This window comes from Oncorhynchus mykiss, chromosome 3, assembly GCF_013265735.2.
Source record: "Oncorhynchus mykiss isolate Arlee chromosome 3, USDA_OmykA_1.1, whole genome shotgun sequence".
NCBI lineage: Eukaryota > Metazoa > Chordata > Actinopteri > Salmoniformes > Salmonidae > Oncorhynchus > Oncorhynchus mykiss.
In genome coordinates this window covers 9,121,941-9,147,736 of record NC_048567.1, presented here as the reverse complement: position 1 = coordinate 9,147,736, position 25,796 = coordinate 9,121,941, and the positions used below count along the sequence as shown (strand labels likewise).

The following is a 25,796-nucleotide window of genomic DNA, read 5'->3' as shown; positions in this document are numbered from 1 at the left end:
CTGATGGATCAATAGCTGACTGTTAACACATCAAAGATCTGAGTCCTAACTCTCTACCCTGCATCTATCCATTAGGCTTTACTCCTTCAATCACTTGTCATTTTTATGTGTACATTTTATTGCATGTCTGTCTGTGTGTGGCCCTCTAATTTCAGTAAAGTGCTCTTTTACAGGGTCACAGCAAGGAGTACAGTCCAACATCCTCTCCCTCTGCCAGTTGGAGAGGGAGACAGACAGAACAGAATATTGCTGTTACAAATGTCGCAGGCATGACCTGCATTAAAGTGAATTTTCAGTCATAATAATATAACATCAGTGTGTGTGTGTGACTGGTGAGGATACAGAGGGTCACGCTCTGGATCTCTAAACCTTGTAATCCGAGGTCATGAAATCCCATTTTTAGTTTGAGATTAACCAAACCAGAATGTGGACTTTAATCTGGTTGTGGATTATATTACTTTATGTTGAAATTACACTGACTCTAAATAATTTAACCTGACATAATTTAGACCCACTTTTGGACAAAGTCTATATTATTCAAGAGATTTTATCTCAGTAGGCCAAATCCTAATTTGAGGTCTGCCTGTCACGCAAACCTCCCATTGACTGGAAGCATGATTTACAACATTGCAGTCTCAGTTATGAACGCTGATCTCAAATTGCAATTAAGATCACTGAAACTAGACAGTTCTCTCTCTCTCTCTCATATATATATTGCTCCACACTTCTCTACTCTATCCTGGTCATCTCTGTGTGCCAGAGGATGTATGATATGCGTTATGACTCACATTCTCCTGTCAGACAGCCCCACAGAAACAGAGGGAGGAAGAGAGATGGCACTTCCACTCTCCCATCCAGCCAGAGAGACATCCTCCGTCTGATTGGCTCAGAAAAATGGCCAGAGTCCGGTCACATGATCCTGTCAGCCAATAGGAAGGGGAGTTGGGCTTCTGTCAGGAAAAATGCTGTAGCAGGCTGGATCCTCTGGCTGACCTGAAAAAGTATTTTTCTTTGATCTGTTGCGATGCGCACACACACACACACACACACACACTGACGCTCTTAGACTCAAGAACACTGGTATTGACTGAAATGTCACCACCATGTTTCTAATGTTTATCTAAATGAAATCTATGATTCCTCCCATGGAGAGACCTCTAGACCATACGTTAGCATACTGATCCACATGATATTGTGAGTTGGGACCAGTGGTTATCACACAGGGAAGTGAGTCCGGCCTTTATTGGTTCTCTGCTGTGTGTGATGTGTTCTGATCTTTGGACTGCTCTGTGGCTCTGTTTTGTAGCAGGGAAGATCCCCGTATCTGTGCTGTTGTGGTTAACTCTGCCTAGAAGACTCACCTATACAAGAATCAACTGCCTAAAACACAGTAGGACAGAGGAATGCTTTTAAGAATTGTCTGTGAGAATGAAATTGTCTAGGGCATTTGGAATTTTTCTTAGGAGTGTGCGGTAGTTGTAAGCAATGTACTGTGTCCTACCCTCCTCTTTGCTCTGTGTACATCTGCTCGTTAGTGTTGTAATCTTCAACAGCATTTTACAGAGTTCCGTACTACATTTTTAGAATAGCAGACAATCTGGGTGATGTGCCCTAAAGGCATGGAAAGTAGAAGAGTTCAATATCTCTGCTAGTGTGCTCACAGAAAGTCAACAGGGTTATTCACCTGCCCCGCCTCCTGTCTGTGTTGTGGAGGTGTTGATTTCCCAGTGAATACATGGACCCTCCCTCCCTTCCTCCCTGCCTCTGAGTTCAGCAGGATGATGTTGTAGCAGTAATCCCATGATGCTAGCAGGAATGCTATGCTGCAGAGGAGTGACGGGTGAAACAATAGCACTAATGCTGTCTCAATAGCAGCAGCAACCCCCCAGGACTCAGTGTCATCAACCTTGCAGCGTTTCTACAACAGGATGCAGAGTTTTGCCAAAACCTGCATCCTATAGCCCCTGTTGGAGAAACTACTTTAGACACATCAACATGTGTCTATCTCACCACTTCTTGTTTTTAACATCACCTGCACTGATCTCAATAGACTGGATAGGTGGAAGCTTTATGGCAGAGGTCCAGCTGTCCTGTCCGCTTCTATCAGATCAGTGCTGACAGAGGAGATGAGATGACGAGAGGAAGGCATTTTAGAGTATTGAGATACACCCCTGATGAAGGAAAGGAGATGAGGAGGGGAAGACGATTGAGATGCACTCTCTCTGAGTTGTGACAGGAAATGTGTCTGGTGTTGATGAGTAACCTGCTATGATGTGGAATTAACTGAACAATGACAGTGTCTCAGGGGAGAGTGTGTGTGAGAAGGGAAGGCTTCTGTAGACGTAACTTAGTGTTGTAACTTCATTTACCGTCTTGTTAGTGTGACTGGTGTATGGGGATCCACGCCTACGTAACCTAAGCTATCCAAAGCTAGCCCAGTGTTAGCTAACATTTTTATTGAAGCTCAAAGGGTCAGTTCTGTATTAGCCGGTAGCTCCTATCCGTTTCAATGTTAACCAATGTGAAAAGCCCAGTTTATCTCAGTGTATGCTACCGTTGGGTTTCAGCGGCACTCCCTTCCCTGGCTGTATATCAGTCTTTAATGTGTGTGTAAATCCAGCTGCATAGTTGAAAGAGAGCCAGGCCTGCTCTGTGTCTGGGTCTGGGAGTAATGTTAGGCAGGGAAGGAAGGAGGGAGGCAGGCCTGCTCTGTGTCTGGGTCTGGGAGTAATGTTAGGCAGGGAAGGAAGGAGAGAGCCAGGCCTGCTCTGGGTCTGGGAGTAATGTTAGGCAGGGAAGGAAGGAGAGAGCCAGGCCTGCTCTGTGTCTGGGTCTGGGAGTAATGTTAGGTAGGGAAGGAAGGAGGGAGGCAGGCAGGGAAGGAAGGAAGGAGGGAGGCAGGCAGTGATGTAGGCAGGGAAGGAAGGAGGGAGGCAGGCAGGCAGCGATGTAGGCATGGAGGGAGGGAGGCCTCGCTCTGCCTCTCAGAACTTCCGTCAGCTGGGGAGGGAACCTACTCAATGAGGCAAGTCCTGGAGGGATCAGGGAGGGGGAGTGGATAGGGGAGGGGTTTGGGGGTTGAGGAGAATCGGGGGAGTGGGTTGTGTAGGAGGGTGGCATCAGAGAGGATTAGGGTAGTGGTTTAGGTGCTGGGTTTAGGGAGCAGGGTTGAGTGGTGTGTGGGAGGACATTCTAACTCAGCACAGATAGATGATTCACAGCAAAAAATGCAGCCATGATTCATACCGTCCCCCACTCAACTCCCATCCTACCACACCCAAATCACAGTCAAAGTAAAGCTTGTCTCTACTTTTCTCTCTCTGAAACCACGAAGCGCCTGTCATAAATCAGGAAGCCAAGTGTTTGTTTCTTGGGCTTTAGGAATGTAACTGAAGAAGTGCCTCAGGCCTTGAAAAAGAAGAAAATAACTGATTGAAAGGAAGGTGATATCATCTTGCAACGTGGTCTCAGAGCATTTTGTATTATTCTGTACGTAAATCCAAACACTCCATTTTATACTGAACAAAAATATAAAAACGCAACATGCAACAATTTCAAATATTGCCTCATGCAGCGCGACATCTCCCGATCAGGCTGTTAATTGTGGCCTGTGGCCCAGTCCTCTTCAATGGCTGTGAGAAGTTGCTGGATATTGGCGGGAACTGGAACACGCTATCGTACACGTCCATCCAGAGCATCCCAAACATGCTCAATTGGTGACATGTCTGGTGAGTATGCAGGCCATGGATGAACTGGGACATTTTCAGCTTCCAGGAATTGTGTACAGATCCTTGCGACATGGAGCTGTGCATTATCATGCTGAAACATGGCAGCAGATTAAAGGCACGACAATGGGCCTCAGGATCTCATCACGGTATCTCTGTGCATTCAAATTGCCATCGATAAAATGCAATTGTGTTGTTGTCCGTAGCATATGCCTGCCCATGCCATAACCCCACCACCAGTATGGGTCTCTCTGTTCACAACGTTGACATCAGCAAACCGCTCGCCTGCATGATGCTATACACCTTGGAGGCAGCTTATGGTAGAGAAATTAACATTACATTCTCTGACAACAGCTCTGGTGGACATTCCTGCAGTCAGCATGCCAATTGCACGCTCCCTCAAAATTTGAGACATCTGTGGCATTGTCTTGTTTGACAAAACTGCACATTTTAGAGTGGCCTTTTATTGTCCCCAGCACAAGGTGCACTAGTGTAATGATCATGCTTTTTAACCAGCTTCTTGATATTCCACACCTGTCAGGTGGATGGATTATCTTGGCAAAGGAGAAATGCTCATTAACATTAGCTAGGTGGCTAACGCTAATGTTAGCTAGCTCTAGGGGTTAAGGTTAGGTTTAGTGGAAGGGTTAGCTAACATGCTACATAAACTCAGCAAAAAAAATAAACGTCCCTTTTTCAGGACCTTGTCTTTAAAAGATAATTTGTAAAAATCCAAATAACTTCACAGATCTTCATTGCAAAGGGTTTAAACACTGTTTCCCATGCTCGTTCAATGAATAATAAACAACTCATGAAAATGCACCTGTAGAACGGTCGTTAAGACACTAACAGCTTACAGACGGTAGGTAATTAAGGTCACAGTAATGAAAACTTACCACACTAAAGAGGCCTTTCTACTGACTGAAAAACATCAAAAGAATTGCTTATCTGCGTGAACGTGCCTTAGGCATGCTGCAAGGCGGAATGAGGACTGCAGATGTGGCCAGGGCAAATAAATTGCAATGTCCGTACTGTGAGATGCCTAAGACAGCACTACAGGGAGACAGGACGGACAGCTGATCATCCTCGTTACACGTGGTCTGCCACTACAACACCTGCACAGGATTGGTACATCCGAACATCACACCTGCGGGACAGGTACAGGATGGCAACAACAACTGCTCGAGTTACACCAGGAACGCACAATCCCTCCATCAGTGCTCAGACTGTCCTCAATAGGCTGAGAGAGGCTGGACTGAGGGCTTGTAGGCCTGTTGTAAGGAAGATCGTCAACAGACATCTCCGGCAGCAATGTCGCCTATGGGCGCAACCCCACTGTCGCTGGACCAGACAGGACTGGCAAAAACACTGAGGCCTGTACTCTGGAGCGGGATCGATTTGGAGGTGGAGGGTCCGTCATGGTCTGGGGCGGTGTGTCACAGCATCATCGGACTGAGCTTGTTGTCATTGCAGGCAATCTCAATGCTGTGCGTTACAGAGAAGACATCCTCCACCCTCATGTGGTACCCTTCCTGCAGGCTCATCCTGACATGACCCTCCAGCATGTCACCAGCCATACTTCTCATTCTGTGTGTGATTTCCTGAAAGACAGGAATGTCAGTGGTCTGCCATGGCCAGCGAAGAGCCTGATCTCAATCCCACTGAGTGAGCACGTCTGGGACCAGTTGGATCGGAGGGTGAGGGCTAGGGCCATTCCCTCCAGAAATCTCCGGTAACTTGCAGGTGCCTTGGCGGAAGAGTGGGGTAACATCTCACAGCAAGAACTGGCAAATCTGGTGCAGTCATGAGGAGGAGATGCACTGCAGTACTTAATGCAGCTGGTGGCCACACCAGATACTGACTTTGACTTTTGATTTTGACCCCCCCTTTGTTCAGGGACACATTATTCCATTTCTGTTACTCACATGTCTGTGGAACTTATTAAGTTTATGTCTCAGTTGTTGAATCTTGTTATGTTCATACAAATATTTACACGTGTTAAGATTGCTGAAAATAAATGCAGTGGACAGTGAGAGGACGTTTCTTTTTTTGCTGAGTTTAGTTGCAAAGTTGCTATAAAGTAGTTGCAAAGTTGGCAATTAGCTAAAATGCTAAAGTTGTCTGAGGAGATTGAAACACGCAACCTTTTGGTTTCTAGATGTTCGTGTTGCTAGACGTTTGCGTTATATTCCCACCCCTAACAACCACCCTCCTTTCGTTTTTGCTTTAAGTAACCTAATATCTTACGTAAGCATACAAAATATAACATATCATCCTCAGTGTTCTGGATTTATGTTTACTATGTTACGTCTAGGCTATGAGACCAGACTGGGATATCAGTGAACAACAAATGCTGTGGTAACAGCTACGAAGGCACCAGGGCAATGTGTTTTTGAACAGCTCCACTCATTTTTTATTTTACCAGAACAAATTCTTATTTTTAATGACGGCCTAGGAACAGTGGGTTAACTGCCTGTTCAGGGGCAAAACGACAGATTTGTACCTTGTCAGCTCGAGGGTTTGAACTTGCAACCTTCCCGGTACTAGTCCAACACTCTAACCACTAGGCTATCCTGCCGCCCCGAATATGAGACCTAGAGCCTAATGCTTCACAGGGAGTTTTTTAAGGAGTTTTAGTTTTGAAAACGATCTCTCCGCAAAAGCGACAGTTTTACAGGGATGGTAAAAACATCTTGATTGCCATAGCAACATATGGGGAACTGGGCAGAAGAGTTGTTCTTCAAATACAGCAGTTCTGCAACATCTTTAATTTAGTTTAGCCTCTTTAATTTAGCCTCTGATTCTCCTTAATTGCCGGCCTCAACAGAAAGATATGAACTATAGCCTATTGAAAGCTCTGGGGACAGGTCGTCTGAATACTTAACAGTCAATAAATTGGCAGATGTGAACAGATGATCATCTTTAGCGGCCAACAGTTCTTGAGGGCTTGAACAAAAAAAGCTGTTTGCTATTTCGTTCATACTGGTGAACCGGCATTTGAGTTGTGGGGTTGCAAACTCAACAGTGCCTTATCTCAGGTATACCTTGGCATACATCATTCAAGACTGTTTAAATTGTGTGCAGCGCAATGGACATATAATGCCACAGGAAAGACTGTCTGGGTTAGCAATACTCAGTATAGAGAACAGTTGGGCCAGTAACCTGGACCTACAGGCCGTGGTGAAAACATATGCACACAAAATAAACTGTGTTTCGCCTGTGCTGGCTGTATATAGGCATTGCTATGCCATGTCCATGTGGCCATGTCCATGTGGTGGATGAATGAAGAAGTGATTTAGGCTCAGTTGTACTTCCCCTCTGTGGGCCACTGGGCCTCTCCTACACCTGTTGTGTTGATAGTATGTGGACCACTAGTTAGGAGTCTGCAGGTCTTGGTCCTAAATGTTGTTGATAGTATGTGGACCACTAGTTAGGAGTCTGCAGGTCTCGGTCCTAAATGTTATGTTGATAGTATGTTGACCACTAGTTAGGACAAGTCTGCAGGCCCCGAACCTAAAGATGTTGGATTTAGATTTAAAGATGTAGCATTTAGCAGTTCCGTCTTCAAAACGTGAAAAGGGACTACTTCTAAATATTATTCAGTAAAAACAGCCAAATACACTGCTCAAAAAAATAAAGGGAACACTTAAACAACACAATGTAACTCCAAGTCAATCACACTTCTGTGAAATCAAACTGTCCACTTAGGAAGCAACACTGATTGACAATACATTTCACATGCTGTTGTGCAAATGGAATAGACAACAGGTGGAAATTATAGGCAATTAGCAAGACACCCCCAATAAAGGAGTGGTTCTGCAGGTGGTGACCACAGACCACTTCTCAGTTCCTATGCTTCCTGGCAGATGTTTTGGTCACTTTTGAATGCTGGCGGTGCTTTCACTCTAGTGGGACGGAGTCTACAACCCACACAAGTGGCTCAGGTAGTGCAGCTCAGGTAGTGCAGCTCATCCAGGATGGCACATCAATGCGATCTGTGGCAAGAAGGTTTGCTGTGTCTGTCAGCGTAGTGTCCAGAGCTTGGAGGCGCTACCAGGAGACAGGCCAGTACATCAGGAGACGTGGAGGAGGCCGTAGGAGGGCAACAACCCAGCAGCCTCCGCCTTTGTGCAAGGAGGAGCAGGAGGAGCACTACCAGAGCCCTGCAAAATGACCTCCAGCAGGCCACAAATGTGCATGTGTCTGCTCAAATGGTCAGATACAGACTCCATGAGGGTGGTATGAGGGCCCGACGTCCACAGGTGGGGGTTGTGCTTACAGCCCAACACCGGGCAGGACGTTTGGCATTTGCCAGAGAACACCAAGATTGGCAAATTCGCCACTGGCGCCCTGTACTCTTCACAGATGAAAGCAGGTTCACACTGAGCACGTGACAGAGTCTGGAGATGCCTTGGAGAACGTTCTGCTACCTGCAACATCCTCCAGCATGACCGGTTTGGCGGAGGGTCAGTCATGGTGTGGGGTGGCATTTCTTTGGGGGGCCGCACAGCCCTCCATGTGCTCGCCAGAGGTAGCCTGACTGCCATTAGGTACCGAGATGAGATCCTCAGACCCCTTGTGAGACCATGTGCTGGTGCGGTTGGCCCTGGGTTCCTCCTAATACAAGACAATGCTTGACCTCATGTGGCTGGAGTGTGTCAGCAGTTCCTGAAAGAGGAAGGCAGTGATGCTATGGACTGGCCCGCCCATTCCCCAGTCCTGAATCCAATTGAGCACATCTGGGACATCATGTCTCGCTCCATCCACCAACGCCACGTTGCACCACAGACTGTCCAGGAGTTGGCGGATGCTTTAGTCCAGGTCTGGGAGGAGATCCCTCAGGAGACCATCCGCCACCTCATCAGGAGCATGCCCAGGCGTTGTAGGGAGGTCATACAGGCACGTGGAGGCCACACACACTACTGAGCCTCATTTTGCCTTGTTTTAAGGACATTACATCAAAGTTGGATCAGCCTGTAGTGTGGTTTTCCACTTTAATTTTGAGTGTGACTCCAAATCCAGACCTCCATGGGTTGATACATTTGATTTCCATTGATAATTTTTGTGTGATTTTGTTGTCAGCACATTCAACTATGTAAAGAAAGTATTTAATAAGAATATTTCATTCATTCAGATCTAGGATGTTATTTTAGTGTTCCCTTTATTTTTTTGAGCAGTGTATATAAAATCAGACTTTATTAACCAACTTTATTAGCTCAACCCCCTTGTTTTCGTTGAAAGTGAGAAAACAACACAACAAGTGGGGACAGCATGAGGTTGCCCGCGACCTTTGGATTCCATCTTTAATTTGAGCCAGTTTGCTACAGCAGGAAAATAATCCTACATCAACATGAATGTGATAATTATGTAGATTATAATTAATTTACATTTTTGTAGGGATTGATACATTTTACGTAAGGGAATATTAAGTCTGAAATTTCAAAATGGAATTACAAACTTCAGAAGCCTTTTTAAATCTCAAACACACAACAAGTTTTACATTTCCTGCATTGCAGGACAATTCTCCTACAACAGGGTGATCAAATGAAGATCCTACATCTGTAATTGAATGGGGAAGATTTGCACAATGGCAATACATCTAATTAGTTGGTGCCAATCTTTCCTGTTCAATTGTCCTGCAGATTTCTTCCAATGCGTGTTATGTGGAGTTTACACAACAGAGGGTATAGATTAGAATATGGATCTGACTTCAGACGATTGTTGAGGTATGAACATTTCCTCTGATTGGGATGGTTCCTGTTGTTTAACTGCGGTGAGAGAAATGGATAAATAAACATTCATTCAGTTAGGGATTTTAAACCCCTTCCAGTCTTCCTGTGTCTGGCTAGGATGAGATAGAGAAGGATTAGACAGACATTGTGTCATAAAAGAGACCAGGAAGTAGGCTACACATGGGACAACTGGTCACATCCTTTCATTAACTAGCAATTCAAATAACCACAAAGGATGATGTAACCACTCCTTTCTCCCATCCCTCTGAGGCATCATGCTGCCAGCTGTGTGTGTTTGTGTATGTATGTGTGTGTGTGTAAATGTCAGTATATTAACCGTCTTCTCTGCTCTCTCCCCAGTATGGTGTCCAGTCTGAGCGAGTGGTTCTGGAATGAGCGGCTGTGGTTCCCTGAGGGGCTGGGTTGGGCTGACCTGGAGGACAAAGATGGCCGTGTTTACGCCAAGGCCAGCGACCTTTGGGTGGTGCTACCCATCGCCCTAGCCTTCCTCGTAATACGACAGATCTTCGAGAGGTACGTCTGTCCATCTGTTCTGTCTGTCCGTCTGTCTGTCTGTTTGGCTGGCTGTCACCCCTCATACGATTAATCCTCTGCCTCTTTCACCATCTGTCTACATGTTTATACCTCTTCTCTTTCCCCCATCTGTCTACATGTTTATACCTCTTCTCTTTCCCCCATCTGTCTACATGTTTATATTCCTACGCCTCCCCCCCTCTCTCCCTCTTCCCTTTGTCCATCTTGTCCTCTCCACCGCTAATCTTTAATTACATTATTTTACCTTCAATCTGTAATTTAATCTCGGTCTGTTTTCACTGAGTCACTCTGATCATATCTCTGCTTCCTCTTCTCCTCTGTGTCCTTTCCCTCCCTCTCTTCTCTTCTCTCATATTTTTAGAACCCACCTGTATGTTGTGTGTTAGCTTAGCAATCAGTCAAGACGTAACCTTTCTCTGTCACTCTCTATCACTTTCTCTCCTTCCCTTCATACCTCTCCATCCTCCCTCATGATAATATCAAACCATATCATGCCGTCTCTCTCTCTTCCTCCCATCTCATTCCTCTCTCCCCCCCTCTCTGTGTGTGCAGGTTAGTGGCCACCCCACTGGCTGCTGTCATGGGGGTGAAGGAGAAAGTTCGGCTCATAGTCTCACACAACCCCACACTGGAGTCCTTCTACTGTAACGCAACCAAGAACCCCTCACAGGTAACACAACTAAAAAAGACTACACCAATGCACGCAAGCACAGAGACACATGCACACAGGCACGCACACACACACGAACACATTAACACTACACAATTGCTACAGATCTTAATTTGTTCAGTCTTTTGTTGCAAAAAAAATTCTGCACAGCAGGAAATGTAAACGTGTGCATTTGAGTTTTAAAAAGGCTTCTAAAGTTTGTCATTTCAGACTTGATTTGCCCTAATGAAAAATGTATCAACCCCTAATTATAATCCATATAATAATTCACATTTCCCGTTGCTGCAGAATTATTTTCCTGCTGTAGCAAACTGACTCAAATTAAGATCCTACATCTGTATACAGCACCACACAAATCATTATGCTAAACTGTATCCCTTTCTACCCTTCTCTCTCTCCCTCCTCCCTTTCTCTCTCCCCCTATCCCGCTCTCTCTCCCTCATCCCTTTCTCTCTCCCCCTATCCCCCGCTCTCTCTCCCTCCTCCCTTTCTCTCTCCATCTATCCCCCGCTCTCCCTCCCTCCTCCCTTTCTCTCTCCATCTATCCCCCGCTCTCCCTCCCTCCTGCCTTTCTCTCTCCCCCTATCCCCCGCTCTCTCTCCTTCCTCCCTTTCTCTCTCCCCCAATCCCCCGCTCTCTCTCCCTCCTCCCTTTCTCTCTCCCCCTATCCCCCGCTCTCTCTCCCTCCTCCCTTTCTCTCTCCCGCTATCCCCTGCTCTCCCTCCCTTTCTCTCTCCCCCTATCCCCCGCTCTCTCTCCCTCCTCCCTTTCTCTCTCCCCCTCTCCCTCCCTCCTCCCTTTCTCTCTCCCCCTCTCCCCCGCTCTCTCTCCCTCCTCCCTTTCTCTCTCCCCCTATCCCCCGCTCTCTCTCCCTCCTCCCTTTCTCTCTCCCCCTATCCCCCGCTCTCTCTCCCTCCTCCCTTTCTCTCTCCCCCTATCCCCCGCTCTCCCTCCCTCCTACAGAGTTCTATAGACAGTCTGTGTAAGCAGACAGGTTGTTCAGAGAGACAGGTGCAGAGATGGTTCAGGAGACGCAGGAACCAGGACCGACCCAGTCTACTGAAGAAGTTCAAAGAGGCCAGGTACACACACACACACACACACACATGCACAAATACCCATATGCATACACACTCCCACACACATGCATGAACACAGGCACAAAACAAGATAACAACACAGCTGCTTCACAAAAAGCTGCTTAATGAAAATCTGTCACCAACACACCCCCATGCACAGACACACACACGTGCTGTGAGCACATGCCTGAGTGTTAAAGCATGAGTTTATTTACAGTATATCTGACACTCATTATATTGCCAGCCTGGTTTTATCAAGGCTCCTCCTACCCCCCAGGCCACACACACACACACGCCGCCCGCCCCTCACATCCCTCACCAGTCCCAGGAGACAGTTTGGCCCTATCAGCAGAATCAATTTATATCCCAACAGTGTGTGTCATTGTTATTGGACTGAGACAGTGGCTGTGTTACACTAATACTGACATTAATATCACAATTACTAGTGTAGATAACAACCTGTAGTTAATATCACAATCACTAGTGTAGATAACAACCTGTAGTTAATATCACAATAACTAGTGTAGATAACAACCTGTAGTTAATATCACAATCACTAGTGTAGATAACAACCTGTAGTTAATATCACAATCACTAGTGTAGATAACAACCTGTAGTTAATATCACAATCACTAGTGTAGATAACAACCTGTAGTTAATATCACAATCACTAGTGTAGATAACAACCTGTAGATAATATCACAATCACTAGTGTAGACAACAACCTGTAGACAATATCACAATCACTAGTGTAGATAACAACCTGTAGACAATATCACAATCACTAGTGTAGATAACAACCTGTAGTTAATATCACAATCACTAGTGTAGATAACAACCTGTAGTTAATATCACAATCACTAGTGTAGATAACAACCTGTAGTTAATATCACAATCACTAGTGTAGATAACAACCTGTAGATAATATCACAATCACTAGTGTAGACAACAACCTGTAGACAATATCACAATCACTAGTGTAGATAACAACCTGTAGATAATATCACAATCACTAGTGTAGATAACAATCTGTAGTTAATATCACAATCACTAGTGTAGATAGAACCTGTAGTTAATATCACAATCACTAGTGTAGATAACAACCTGTAGTTAACATCACAATCACTAGTGTAGATAACAACCTGTAGATAATATCACAATCACTAGTGTAGATGACAACCTGTAGTTAATATCACAATCACTAGTGTAGATGACAACCTGTAGATAATATCACAATCACTAGTGTAGATATAACCTGTAGTTAATATCACAATCACTAGTGTAGATACAACCTGTAGTTAATATCACAATCACTAGTGTAGATAACAACCTGTAGTTAATATCACAATCACTAGTGTAGAGACAACCTGTAGTTAATATCACAATCACTAGTGTAGACAACAACCAGTACCTCCAGTACAGTACTGGAGGTCTCTATCTGTAGTCAGCAGGTTGTTGTGTCGTACAGTACTGGAGGTCTCTATCTGTAGTCAGCAGGTTGTTGTGTCGTACAGTACTGGAGGTCTATCTGTAGTCAGCAGGTTGTTGTGTCGTACAGTACTGGAGGTCTATCTGTAGTCAGCAGGTTGTTGTGTTGTACAGTACTGGAGGTCTATCTGTAGTCAGCAGGTTGTTGTGTTGTACAGTACTGGAGGTCTCTATCTGTAGTCAGCAGGTTGTTGTGTTGTACAGTACTGGAGGTCTATCTGTAGTCAGCAGGTTGTTGTGTTGTACAGTACTGGAGGTCTCTATCTGTAGTCAGCAGGTTGTTGTTGTACAGTACTGGAGGTCTATCTGTAGTCAGCAGGTTGTTGTGTCGTACAGTACTGGAGGTCTATCTGTAGTCAGCAGGTTGTTGTGTTGTACAGTACTGGAGGTCTCTATCTATAGTCAGCAGGTTGTTGTGTTGTACAGTACTGGAGGTCTATCTGTAGTCAGCAGGTTGTTGTGTCGTACAGTACTGGAGGTCTATCTGTAGTCAGCAGGTTGTTGTGTTGTACAGTACTGGAGGTCTCTATCTGTAGTCAGCAGGTTGTTGTTGTACAGTACTGGAGGTCTATCTGTAGTCAGCAGGTTGTTGTGTCGTACAGTACTGGAGGTCTATCTGTAGTCAGCAGGTTGTTGTGTTGTACAGTACTGGAGGTCTCTATCTGTAGTCAGCAGGTTGTTGTGTTGTACAGTACTGGAGGTCTATCTGTAGTCAGCAGGTTGTTGTACAGTACTGGAGGTCTCTATCTGTAGTCAGCAGGTTGTTGTTGTACAGTACTGGAGGTCTCTATCTGTAGTCAGCAGGTTGTTGTACAGTACTGGAGGTCTATCTGTAGTCAGCAGGTTGTTGTTGTACAGTACTGGAGGTCTATCTGTAGTCAGCAGGTTGTTGTGTTGTACAGTACTGGAGGTCTATCTATAGTCAGCAGGTTGTTGTTGTACAGTACTGGAGGTCTATCTGTAGCCAGCAGGTTGTTGTGTTGTACAGTACTGGAGGTCTCTATCTGTAGTCAGCAGGTTGTTGTGTCGTACAGTACTGGAGGTCTATCTGTAGTCAGCAGGTTGTTGTGTTGTACAGTACTGGAGGTCTCTATCTGTAGTCAGCAGGTTGTTGTACAGTACTGGAGGTCTCTATCTGTAGTCAGCAGGTTGTTGTGTTGTACAGTACTGGAGGTCTCTATCTGTAGTCAGCAAGTTGTTGTGTTGTACAGTACTGGAGGTCTCTATCTGTAGTCAGCAGGTTGTTGTACAGTACTGGAGGTCTCTATCTATAGTCAGCAGGTTGTTGTGTTGTACAGTACTGGAGGTCTCTATCTGTAGTCAGCAGGTTGTTGTGTTGTACAGTACTGGAGGTCTATCTGTAGTCAGCAGGTTGTTGTGTTGTACAGTACTGGAGGTCTCTATCTGTAGTCAGCAGGTTGTTGTGTTGTACAGTACTGGAGGTCTCTATCTGTAGTCAGCAGGTTGTTGTGTTGTACAGTACTGGAGGTCTCTATCTGTAGTCAGCAGGTTGTTGTACAGTACTGGAGGTCTCTATCTATAGTCAGCAGGTTGTTGTGTTGTACAGTACTGGAGGTCTCTATCTGTAGTCAGCAGGTTGTTGTGTTGTACAGTACTGGAGGTCTATCTGTAGTCAGCAGGTTGTTGTGTTGTACAGTACTGGAGGTCTATCTGTAGTCAGCAGGTTGTTGTGTTGTACAGTACTGGAGGTCTCTATCTGTAGTCAGCAGGTTGTTGTGTCGTACAGTACTGGAGGTCTATCTGTAGTCAGCAGGTTGTTGTACAGTACTGGAGGTCTCTATCTGTAGTCAGCAGGTTGTTGTGTTGTACAGTACTGGAGGTCTCTATCTGTAGTCAGCAGGTTGTTGTGTTGTACAGTACTGGAGGTCTATCTGTAGTCAGCAGGTTGTTGTGTCGTACAGTACTGGAGGTCTGGTCTCTGTGTGACAGGACCGAACTGGGAGGCTACTGTATGACTGTTCTTATTGTGTGCTGGGAAGTTTGCACGGGACTGATCCATTACAGTTTAACAGAATGTGTGTATGTTCTCTTTACTGTACATATAAGTGCATTCAGAAAGTATTCAGACCCCTTCACTTTTGCCAAATTTCTTTACATTACAGCCTTATTCTAAAATGGATTACTTATATTTTTTCCCTCATCAATCTACATACAATACCCCATAATGACAAAGTGAAAACAGATTTTTATAAATTTGTGCAAATGTATTAAAAATAAACTGAAATACTTTATTTACATAAGTATTCAGACCATTTGCTATGAGATTCGAAATTGAGCTCTGGTTCATCCTTTTTCCATTGTTGATCCTTGATGTTTCTACAACTTGATTAGAGTCCACATTTGGTCAAATGTATTGATTGGACATAATTTGGAACGGCACACACCTGTCTATATAAGGTCCCACAGTTGACAGTGCATGTCAGAGCAAAAACCAAGCCATGAGGTCGAAGGAATTGTCCATAGAGCTCTGAGACAGGATTGTGTCGAGGCACAGATCTGGGAAGGGTATCAAAAAATGTCTGCAGCATTGAAGGTCCTCAAGAACACAGTGGCCTCCATCATTCTTAAATGAACTAAGTTTGGAACCAGCAAGACTCTTCCTAGAGCTGGCCGTCCGGCCAAACTGAGAAATCAGGGGAGAAGGGCCTTGGTCAGGGAGGTGACCAAGAACCCAAAGGTCACTCTATGGGAGAACCTTCCAGAAAGGGAGATGCCTAGTCAGTTGTACAACTGAACGCATTCAACTGAAATGTGTCTTCCGCATTTAACCCAACCCCTCTGAATCAGAGAGATGCAGGGGGCTGCCATAATTGACAACCCTGGGAACCATCTCTGCAGCACTCCACCAATCAGGCCTTTATGGTAGAGTGGCCAGACGGAAGCCACTCCTCAGTAAAAGGCAGATGACAGCCCTGCTTGGAAAAAATGATCTGTTCTGATGAAACCAAGATTGAACTATTTGGCCTGAATGCCAAGTGTCGCGTCTGGAGGAAACCTGGCACCATCCCTACGGTGAAGCATGGTGGTGGCAGCATTATGTTGTGGGGATATTTTTCAGCAGCAGGGACTTGGAGATGAGGGAAAGATGAACGGAGCAAAGTACAGAGAGATCCTTGATGAAAACCTGTTCAGGGCCTCAGCCTGGGGTGAAGGGTCATCTTCCGATAGGACAATGACTCTGAGCACACAGCCTAGACAACGCAGGAGTGGCTTCGGGACAAGTCTCTGAATGTCCTTGTATGGGGTGCGTACTGGCGGCAGAGAAGTCAGGCGCAGGAGAGAAAAAACTGATTTACAACGGTGCAGTTTAATAAACAAAACCACCGTAAACAGAACAATAAATCAATGGGTACAAAACCCGTTACACACCAGCATAACGTGCACAAGCACTACAATAAACAATTACCGGACAAGAACATGGGGGGAACAGAGGGTTAAATACACAACATGTAATGATGGAATTGAAACCAGGTGTGAGGGAAGACAAGACAAAACAAATGGAAAATGAAAGGTGGATCGGCGATGGCTAGAAGACCGGTGACGCCGAACGCCGCCCGAACAAGGAGAGGGACCGACTTCGGCAGAAGTCGTGACAGTCCTTGAGTGACCCAGCCAGAGCCTGGACTTGAACCCGATCGAACATCTCTGGAGTAACGTGAAAAGAGCTGGTCAGCAAAGCTTCCCATCCAACCTGACAGAGTTTGAGAAGATCTGCAGAGAAGAATGGGAGAAACTCCCCAAATACAGGTGTGCCAAGCTTATTCCCAAGAAGACTTGAGGCCATAATCGCTGCTAAAGGTGCTTCAACAAAGTACTGAGTAAAGGGTCTGAATATTTATTTAAATATGATATTTAAGTTTTGTATTTTTAATACATTTGCAAAAATATCTAAAAAGCTGTTTTTACTTTGTCATTATGGGGTATTGTGTGTAGATTGATGAGGGGAAAAACATTTAATCAATTTTAGAATAAGGCTGTAGCGTAACAAAATGTGGAAAAGGTCAAGGGGTCTGAATACTTTCCAAATGCACTGTAGTATAAAGTCTGTGTGTGTGTTGTCCAACGATTTTGTATGTTCTCTTGCAGTTGGAGATTCACCTTTTACCTTCTTGCTTTCATTGCTGGCCTGGCTGCCCTCATTGACGTGAGTACTGCTGTTTCACCTTTGACCTTTAAAACTCTCGCCTGTCTCCAAGCTAATCTCCCTGCAACCTCATTGGTCACTCATGTTATCTGACCTCTGTCATAACTCATCGTTTCAACTTTAGATCCTAGTTAAACCATTGATGGGAGAAACCGAGCCTGTTCACTGACAGGATCAATGTGTTACAGCAGGGGTGTCAAAGTCAAATGGACGGAGGGCCAAATAAAAAAAATCAGCTACAAGACGAGGGCCGGACTGTTCGAATGTTCATTGAAAAATTTTTAAATGACGCATATAGTCTAGTGAACCTAATTGAACCTACTGAAAACCTAACAAATATATTACAATATGATCAGATAAATAAAGCAATATTTTCTTATGGCTCTGTCAGTAATCTTTAATTTTCAACAGACACAAAAGACAAATTTCCTTTATATAAATATCCCCATAACATGAACATTAAATGAAAGAAACCGGTATTCAAGGCACCATCAGTAGACTATATTTTCTATTTTAGCAAAAGTGGGCTAAATTTACTTCAAAGAAAAAACAATAATAGCAATTTTCTATCATCCACTCAACTGAAATATTTTTAAAATATAATTGGATTGAAATACAAAAAAATAAAGTGCAAAAATCTATTAATCAAAAACAACACTTTGTTTAAGGAGAAGTAACATGCAGTGAAAACAAATATTAAATTTTAACTTTTAAACTTGAACTGAGTAAAAACTCTAAATATGTGATTGCACAGTAATGTTCACTTGTTTGAGGTTGAGGGTGATACTTGGTGGTGTCCCATCTTTTCCACAAGTTCATCAATGTTCGGGGTAAGGCTCTGAGCTGAAGAAATCCTCAGAATTGAGTGGAGGTGTTCAGCAGTAAGTCGACTTCTGTGTGATGTTTTGTTCAGGTTCATCAAAGAAAACAGTTGTTCACACAGGTATGTGCTGCCAAACATAGACAACGTTTGAGCAGCCTGGATGCGCAGCTGGGGCATTGTGCCGGGGAGGAAACGGGCGAACTCCGCAGCACCCACTGCCGCATATTTTGCCCTCAGTGCATCATTGCATTGGAGGTCAATCAACTCCATTTGGAGGTTTGGTGGTGAGCTTTCCACGTCAACAGCAAATGGGTTACCGAGCAGTTCCAACCTGCTTTTTTGTGCTTCAAAGTCAGCAAATCGGCGTCGAAAGTCAGCGGCAAGCATACCTATTTTATCAGCCAACTGTGTGCTCGGGAACGCACTGGTAGAGAGCTTCTCTTTCATGGTCTGGCAGCTGGGAAAGTGGCTCAAATTTTCTTTCCGCATCTGCGTCTCCCACAGAGTCAGTTTGGTTTTAAATGCCTTCACTGTACTGTACATATCAGAGATGACACGATCCCGACCCTGCAGCTGCAAGTTTATTGCATTCAGATGACTCGTAATGTCACACAGAAAAGCCATTTCACACAGAAACATTTCGTCTCGGAGTTGTGTTGTGTCTTTCCCTTTGCTGTCCAAGAACAGACAAATCTCCTCACGAAGCTCGAAACATCTTTGAAGCACCTTTCCCTGGCTTAGCCATCGCACCTCTGTGTGATAAGGCAAATCACCATGCTCCGTTTCTAACTCCGTCAGAAATGCCTTGAACTGGCGGTGATTCAAACCTTTGGCTCTGATAAAGTTAACTGTGCGCGTGATGATGCTCATTACATGCTCCATTTTCAAGGCTTTACCGCACAACGCTTCCTGGTGTATGATACAATGATAAGCTGTCAGCTCACCTGTCGCGTTTTCCTCTTGCATCTTTTCCCGTATCTTCGCCACCAGTCCGCTCCTGTGTCCACACATCGCAGGTGCTCCGTCGGTTGTCAAACCCACGAGTTTTTCCCAAGGCAGCTCCATCTCATTTACACATCTTGACACCTCTTCATACAAATCATGCCCCGTAGTTGTGCCATGCATAGGACGTAAAGCCAAAAACTCCTCTGTCACGCTTAGGTTGGAGTCCACTCCGCGGATGAAAATTGACAACTGGGCAATGTCAGAAATGTCGGTGCTCTCATCCACAGCCAAGGAATATGCAATAAAATCTTTTCCCTTTTTCACAAGCTGCTCTTTTAGATTGATGGACAACTGGTCTACTCTCTCGGCAATGGTGTTTCTGCTCAGACTCACATTTAAAAAGAGTTGCCTTTTTTCTGGGCAAACTTCGTCACAAACTTTAATCATGCAGTTTTTGATGAAATCCCCCTCCGTAAATGGCCGGGCTGATTTAGCGATCTCTTCTGCCAAAATAAAACTGGCCTTGACAGCAGCCTGGCCTTGTGATTTGGCTTTTTTGAACAGAGCCTGTCGAGATTTGAGGCCTCGTTTTAATTCCTCTGCCTTTTGTAGCCTTTGTTCCATGTCCATATTCTTGTTTTTGTCCGCGTGTTTCGTTTCATAATGTCGTCTCAGATTATACTCTTTCAGTACCGCCACACTTTCTCCACACAGAAGACACACAGGTTTTCCAGCTACCTTCGTGAACATATACTCCGACTCCCACCTTGTTTGAAACCCCCGGTTCTCAGTATCCACCTTCCGTTTTGCCATTTTTGATGGGTATCTGAAAGTTAATTTTACTGTGATGCTGACGACTGCTGTGCCAATAAATATTGAAATGAAGCAGCCTACTGCTCGGTGCGTCACCTTTGCATTGTGGGAAATGTAGTATTGGTGCGTGTAAAAGATCTGCGGGCTGCCGGCTTGCTGCGGGCCGGTTCTAATAATAAATCAAGATCATCCCAGGGGCCGTAAAAAACCTTCTTGCGGGCCGGATGTGGCCCGCGGGCCTTGACTCTGACATATGTGTGTTACAGGATACTAAGATAGAATTGTCAACAACAGCCCTGTCAACAACAGTTGGTTATATCCGGGACAACGGAGTATCCAAAACAAATGTTATACAATTTGATGTTTTTCTAACATGATTAATAAAGAAGTTACGAATGACACTGGAAGAGAATTATAAAGCCACATTAATATATAGAGGGAAAGAGGGTGTGAAAATGATTTATCTGTTTCAATGCTGTACTTCTCTGTGACTGAAGTTAGAACTGTCTGATTTATGTATGACTCTCTCCCTCTCTCAGAAACCCTGGCTGTATGACTTTAAGGATATGTTATTTCTCTGTGACTGAAGTTAGAAGTGTCTGATTTATGTATGACTCTCTCCCTCTCTCAGAAACCCTGGCTGTATGACTTTAAGGAGATGTGGCAGGGCTTCCCTATTCTGGTATGTCCCTCTGGTTATTGATGAGTGGTAACTAATACATTGTAACATAGGAAAGTCATTGGAAGGCATATATCATAATCAATCATATCATGTTATGTCCAGTGTTTGACTGTGTTCAGAAAGTATATTATGGAAGTATCAATGCATGTTATTGATATTATCTTGCTCTTTCTCTCCTCTCTCTCTCTCCCCAATAATCTCCCCATCCCATCTCTCTCCCTATCCCTCCATCTCTCATCAATTTCCCTCCATCCCTCCATCTCTCATCTCTCCCCCAGACTCTCCTGCCGTCTCAGTATTGGTACTATATGATAGAGCTGGGTTTCTACGTCTCTCTAATCTTCAGTGTGGCATCAGACGTCAAACGGAAAGTAAGTGTGCACCGTGCCTGCTCTATGAAACACACTATGTGCACCGTGCCTGCTCTATGAAACACACTATGTGCACCGTGCCTGCTCTCTGAAACACACTATGTGCACCGTGCCTGCTCTATGAAACACACTATGTGCACCGTGCCTGCTCTATGAAACACACTATGTGCACCGTGCCTGCTCTATGAAACACACTATGTGCACCGTGCCTGCTCTATGAAACACACTATGTGCACCGTGCCTGCTCTATGAAACACACTATGTGCACCGTGCCTGCTCTCTGAAACACACTATGTGCACCGTGCCTGCTCTATGAAACACACTATGTGCACCGTGCCTGCTCTATGAAACACACTATGTGCACCGTGCCTGCTCTCTGAAACACACTATGTGCACCGTGCCTGCTCTATGAAACACACTATGTGCACCGTGCCTGCTCTATGAAACACACTATGTGCACCGTGCCTGCTCTATGAAACACACTATGTGCACCGTGCCTGCTCTATGAAACACACTATGTGCACCGTGCCTGCTCTATGAAACACACAATGTGCACCGTGCCTGCTCTATGAAACACACTATGTGCACCGTGCCTGCTCTATGAAACACACTATGTGCACCGTGCCTGCTCTATGAAACACACTATGTGCACCGTGCCTGCTCTATGAAACACACTATGTGCACCGTGCCTGCTCTATGAAACACACTATGTGCACCGTGCCTGCTCTATGAAACACACTATGTGCACCGTGCCTGCTCTATGAAACACACTATGTGCACCGTGCCTGCTCTCTGAAACACACTATGTGCACCGTGCCTGCTCTATGAAACACACTATGTGCACCGTGCCTGCTCTATGAAACACACTATGTGCACCGTGCCTGCTCTCTGAAACACACTATGTGCACCGTGCCTGCTCTATGAAACACACTATGTGCACCGTGCCTGCTCTATGAAACACACTATGTGCACCGTGCCTGCTCTATGAAACACACTATGTGCACCGTGCCTGCTCTATGAAACACACTATGTGCACCGTGCCTGCTCTATGAAACACACTATGTGCACCGTGCCTGCTCTATGAAACACACTATGTGCACCGTGCCTGCTCTATGAAACACACTATGTGCACCGTGCCTGCTCTATGAAGCACACTATGTGCACCGTGCCTGCTCTATGAAACACACTATGTGCACCGTGCCTGCTCTATGAAACACACTATGCTTGTAACAATCAAGAATACAGTATACAAATCAACCACTAAAAATGTTGGCACAGAATCCCTTTACTTACAGTCCTATTCACTTTAAGAGTCAATCAATTACAGCACGCAGATCACCCGAAGATTCTTCCATACATGGGGGAGTGCAGTTGACAAGATCAGGGATAGTGGTTAACCAAGGCTGCACACTCTGTTAGCTACAAGTGATTCATTGAAAGCAGTAAGCAAGTCTTTCCGATCCCTCTCCTGCTGTCGCCATGGTGTTGCCCCTGTACTGACGACCAGGGGTTACTGTCATGGCACTGATGTAAATGTCAGTGGACAGGGGCCAGGGGGCAACTGCAGGAGGTGGACATTGGACTGATATGACGTGCTTGTGTGTGTGGAGCCGGAGGTTAAAGGGGAGTTTGTCAGTGGACTCTACTCCACTAGGGTCAGGTCAGAACAGACAGTGTGTACCTGCTAAATAAAGTCACCTGATGGCCCTCTGGCATGATTTACTATAGTGTGTGTGTTTGCGCATGTGCATGCGTGCAGGTTGGATCAGAATGTTATCATGTTATCATGGTAACAAAACACAAACTCTAACCTTCTCTTTCCCTCCCTGCATTTCTCTCTTTCCCTCCTTCTCTCCCTCCCTTCCTCTGTGTAGGACTTTAAGGAGCAGATGGTTCACCATATGGCCACCATCTTCCTCATCAGTTTCTCCTGGTGTGTCAACTACATCAGAGCGGGCACGCTCATCATGCTGCTGCACGACTCCTCCGACTATTTACTGGAGGTACAACCAATTACAGGAGAGCTGGGTCACCAACATAACATGATAATAATATCACTGCCATGATACGATAATAAACACAATAATACAGTTAGCACATGTAGTTTGTAGGTGGGGCCCACAGGGGAATCACCCACAAGGAAATCCCATTTTATTTGATAAACCAGGAAGTGGACAAAGTACTACTGATATTGGAGAAGTGGAGATATGGAGATTATTTAGTACTGTCACCTGGTGGAAGAAATATGACATTACAATTATTTTCTAACAACAACCTTTCTCTCTCTCTTAAAGTCCGCTAAGATATTCATCTATGCTGGATGGAGAAACACCAGTAACTACGTCTTCTTCCTCTTCGCTGCCGTCTTCATCTTCACTAGACTCTATATCTTCCCCTTCTAGTGAGATGACACCTGAACACTCCCACCACACACCAATGATCTGTCTCTCACAGCCATTCTGATTGTTTTACTTATGTAACCTTTAACTAGGCAAGTCAGTGAACAACAAATTCTGATTAGCATCATAAATGTCTGTTAATTGTCTGTTGGTTGTTACTGATGTTATTGCTCTTCTTGCCCCCCCCCCCCTCCTCTCTCTCAGCATCATTTATTCTACGTACATTTATCCAATGACTATGTACTCTCCGTTCTTTGGATACTACTTCCTGAATTTCCTTATGATGGTGCTGCAGTGTCTCCATATCTTCTGGGCCATCCTCATTCTGCGTATGGCCGTCCGCTTCCTGAGCAGCGATGTATGTACACAACACTGCACACACACCCTGACAACACTATACACACACACCCTGACAACACTATACACACACACCCTGACAACACTATACACATACCCTGACAACACTATACACACACACCCTGACAACACTATACACATACCCTGACAACACTATACACACACACACACACCCTGACAACACTACACACACACACACACACACCCTATACACACACCCTGATAACACTACACACACACACACACCCTGATAACACTACACACACACACACACCCTGATAACACTACACACACACACACCCTGACAACACTACACACACACACACACCCTGACAACACTATACACACACACACACACACCCTGACAACACTACACACACACACACACACCCTGACAACACTATACACACACCCTGACAACACTACACACTCACACACCTTGACAACACTACACACACACACACCCTGACAACACTACACACACACACACACACACCCTGACAACACTACACACACACATCCCTCCTGACAACACTACACACACACATCCCTCCTGACAACACTACACACACATCCTGACAACACTACACACACATCCTGACAACACTGAACACACATCCTGACAACACTACATATACAACCATTACAGCACTGAACACGCATCCTGGAGGAGCGAGACTGGGAGAGGAGGGGTGGGAGGGTGGAGGAGAGAGACTGGGAGAGGAGGGGTGGGAGGGCGGAGGAGAGAGACTGTGAGGGGTGGGTGGAGGAGAGAGACTGGGAGGGGTGGGTGGGTGGGTGGAGGAGAGAGACTGGGAGGGGTGGGTGGGTGGGTGGAGGAGAGAGACTGGGAGGGGTGGGTGGGTGGGTGGAGGAGAGAGACTGGGAGAGGAGAGGTGGGAGGGTGGAGAGAGACTGGGAGAGGAGGGGTGGGTAGGTGGAGGAGAGAGACTGGGAGAGGAGAGGTGGGAGGGTGGAGAGAGACTGGGAGAGGAGGAGGAGGGGTGGGAGGGTGGAGAGAGACTGGGAGAGTAGGAGGGGTGGGTGGGTGGAGGAGAGAGACTGGGAGAGGAGGGGTGGGTGGGTGGAGGAGAGAGACTGGGAGAGGAGGGGTGGGTGGGTGGGTGGGTGGGTGGAGGAGAGAGACTGGGAGAGGAGGGGTGGGTGGGTGGGTGGGTGGAGGAGAGAGACTGGGAGAGGAGGGGTGGGTGGGTGGGTGGAGGAGAGAGACTGGGAGAGGAGGGGTAGGTGGAGTAGAGAGACTGGGAGAGGAGGGGTGGGTGGAGGAGAGAGACTGGGAGAGGAGGGGTGGGTGGAGGAGAGAGAAAGTTTATTCAGAAATCACTCGTTGATTATATGTGTTGGAAAGCCCAGCTGATAAAGAGCAGCAGTCTGGTTTGGGTTCAGTTTGCCGAAAGGAAAAGTAATGTCTCTGGACGGATGACCTGTTTCTGAACACACCTCTCTTTCTTTCTCTCATTTCGCTTCAGGAAAAGGTGGAGGACGAGAGGAGCGATAAAGAAGAGACAGACGAGTCAGGGGAGGAAGAGGAGGGGGTGGAGAAGAAAGGTGCGGTGCAGAATGGTCACGCCGCTCACAACAACCACCGCAAGACGGAGTAATGAAAACGTGTGCCAGGAAGTAAGAGTGTGAAGAATTCACATCCCTCACTCAGCAGAGTGGGAGAGATGGAGGGAAGGGGAAAGGGAGGGAAGGGGAACGGGAGAGATGGAGTGAAGGGGAAAGGGAGGGAAGGGGAAAGATGGAGGGAAGGGAGGGAAGGGGAAAAGGAGAGATGGAAAGAAGAGGAAAGGAACAGAGTGGTAGGGAAAATGGACGAAGGAGAAGGAAAGGCATTCCTAAAGCCTGAGAACTACAGGTAGACCTGTACCTGTGGTTAGATACACTGTACTACATTATAAACACTCAATCACACACACAATTTTGGATATACTACATTAATTGGCATGGACCTGTTATTATAGTCCATTA

General features: G+C 45.6%; 1 protein-coding gene across 4 annotated transcripts in view; it reads left to right on the top strand.

Annotated features, from left to right (window-relative positions):
* LOC110500119 (ceramide synthase 2) overlaps window positions 1-25,515 on the top strand; it is a 28,770-nt gene extending 3,255 nt beyond the window's left edge. Inside the window, exons 1-11 of one of the 4 annotated variants that reach the window (XM_036968088.1) lie at window positions 873-1,001; window positions 9,818-9,991; window positions 10,565-10,682; window positions 11,646-11,764; window positions 17,357-17,414; window positions 20,627-20,677; window positions 20,956-21,048; window positions 22,923-23,051; window positions 23,343-23,449; window positions 23,652-23,805; window positions 25,295-25,440. In XM_036968088.1, the coding sequence (XP_036823983.1) occupies window positions 9,819-9,991; window positions 10,565-10,682; window positions 11,646-11,764; window positions 17,357-17,414; window positions 20,627-20,677; window positions 20,956-21,048; window positions 22,923-23,051; window positions 23,343-23,449; window positions 23,652-23,805; window positions 25,295-25,426 (1,134 nt within the window). In that variant the 5' untranslated portion in view covers window positions 873-1,001; window position 9,818 and the 3' untranslated portion in view covers window positions 25,427-25,440. Of the gene's footprint in view, window positions 1-872; window positions 1,002-1,283; window positions 1,391-9,817; window positions 9,992-10,564; window positions 10,683-11,645; window positions 11,765-17,356; window positions 17,415-20,626; window positions 20,678-20,955; window positions 21,049-22,922; window positions 23,052-23,342; window positions 23,450-23,651; window positions 23,806-25,294 lie in introns of those variants that run through there. The other 3 variants (XM_036968084.1, XM_036968074.1, XM_036968081.1) reach the window with 3 other exon arrangements.
* Window positions 25,516-25,796: the final 281 nt, after the last annotated feature.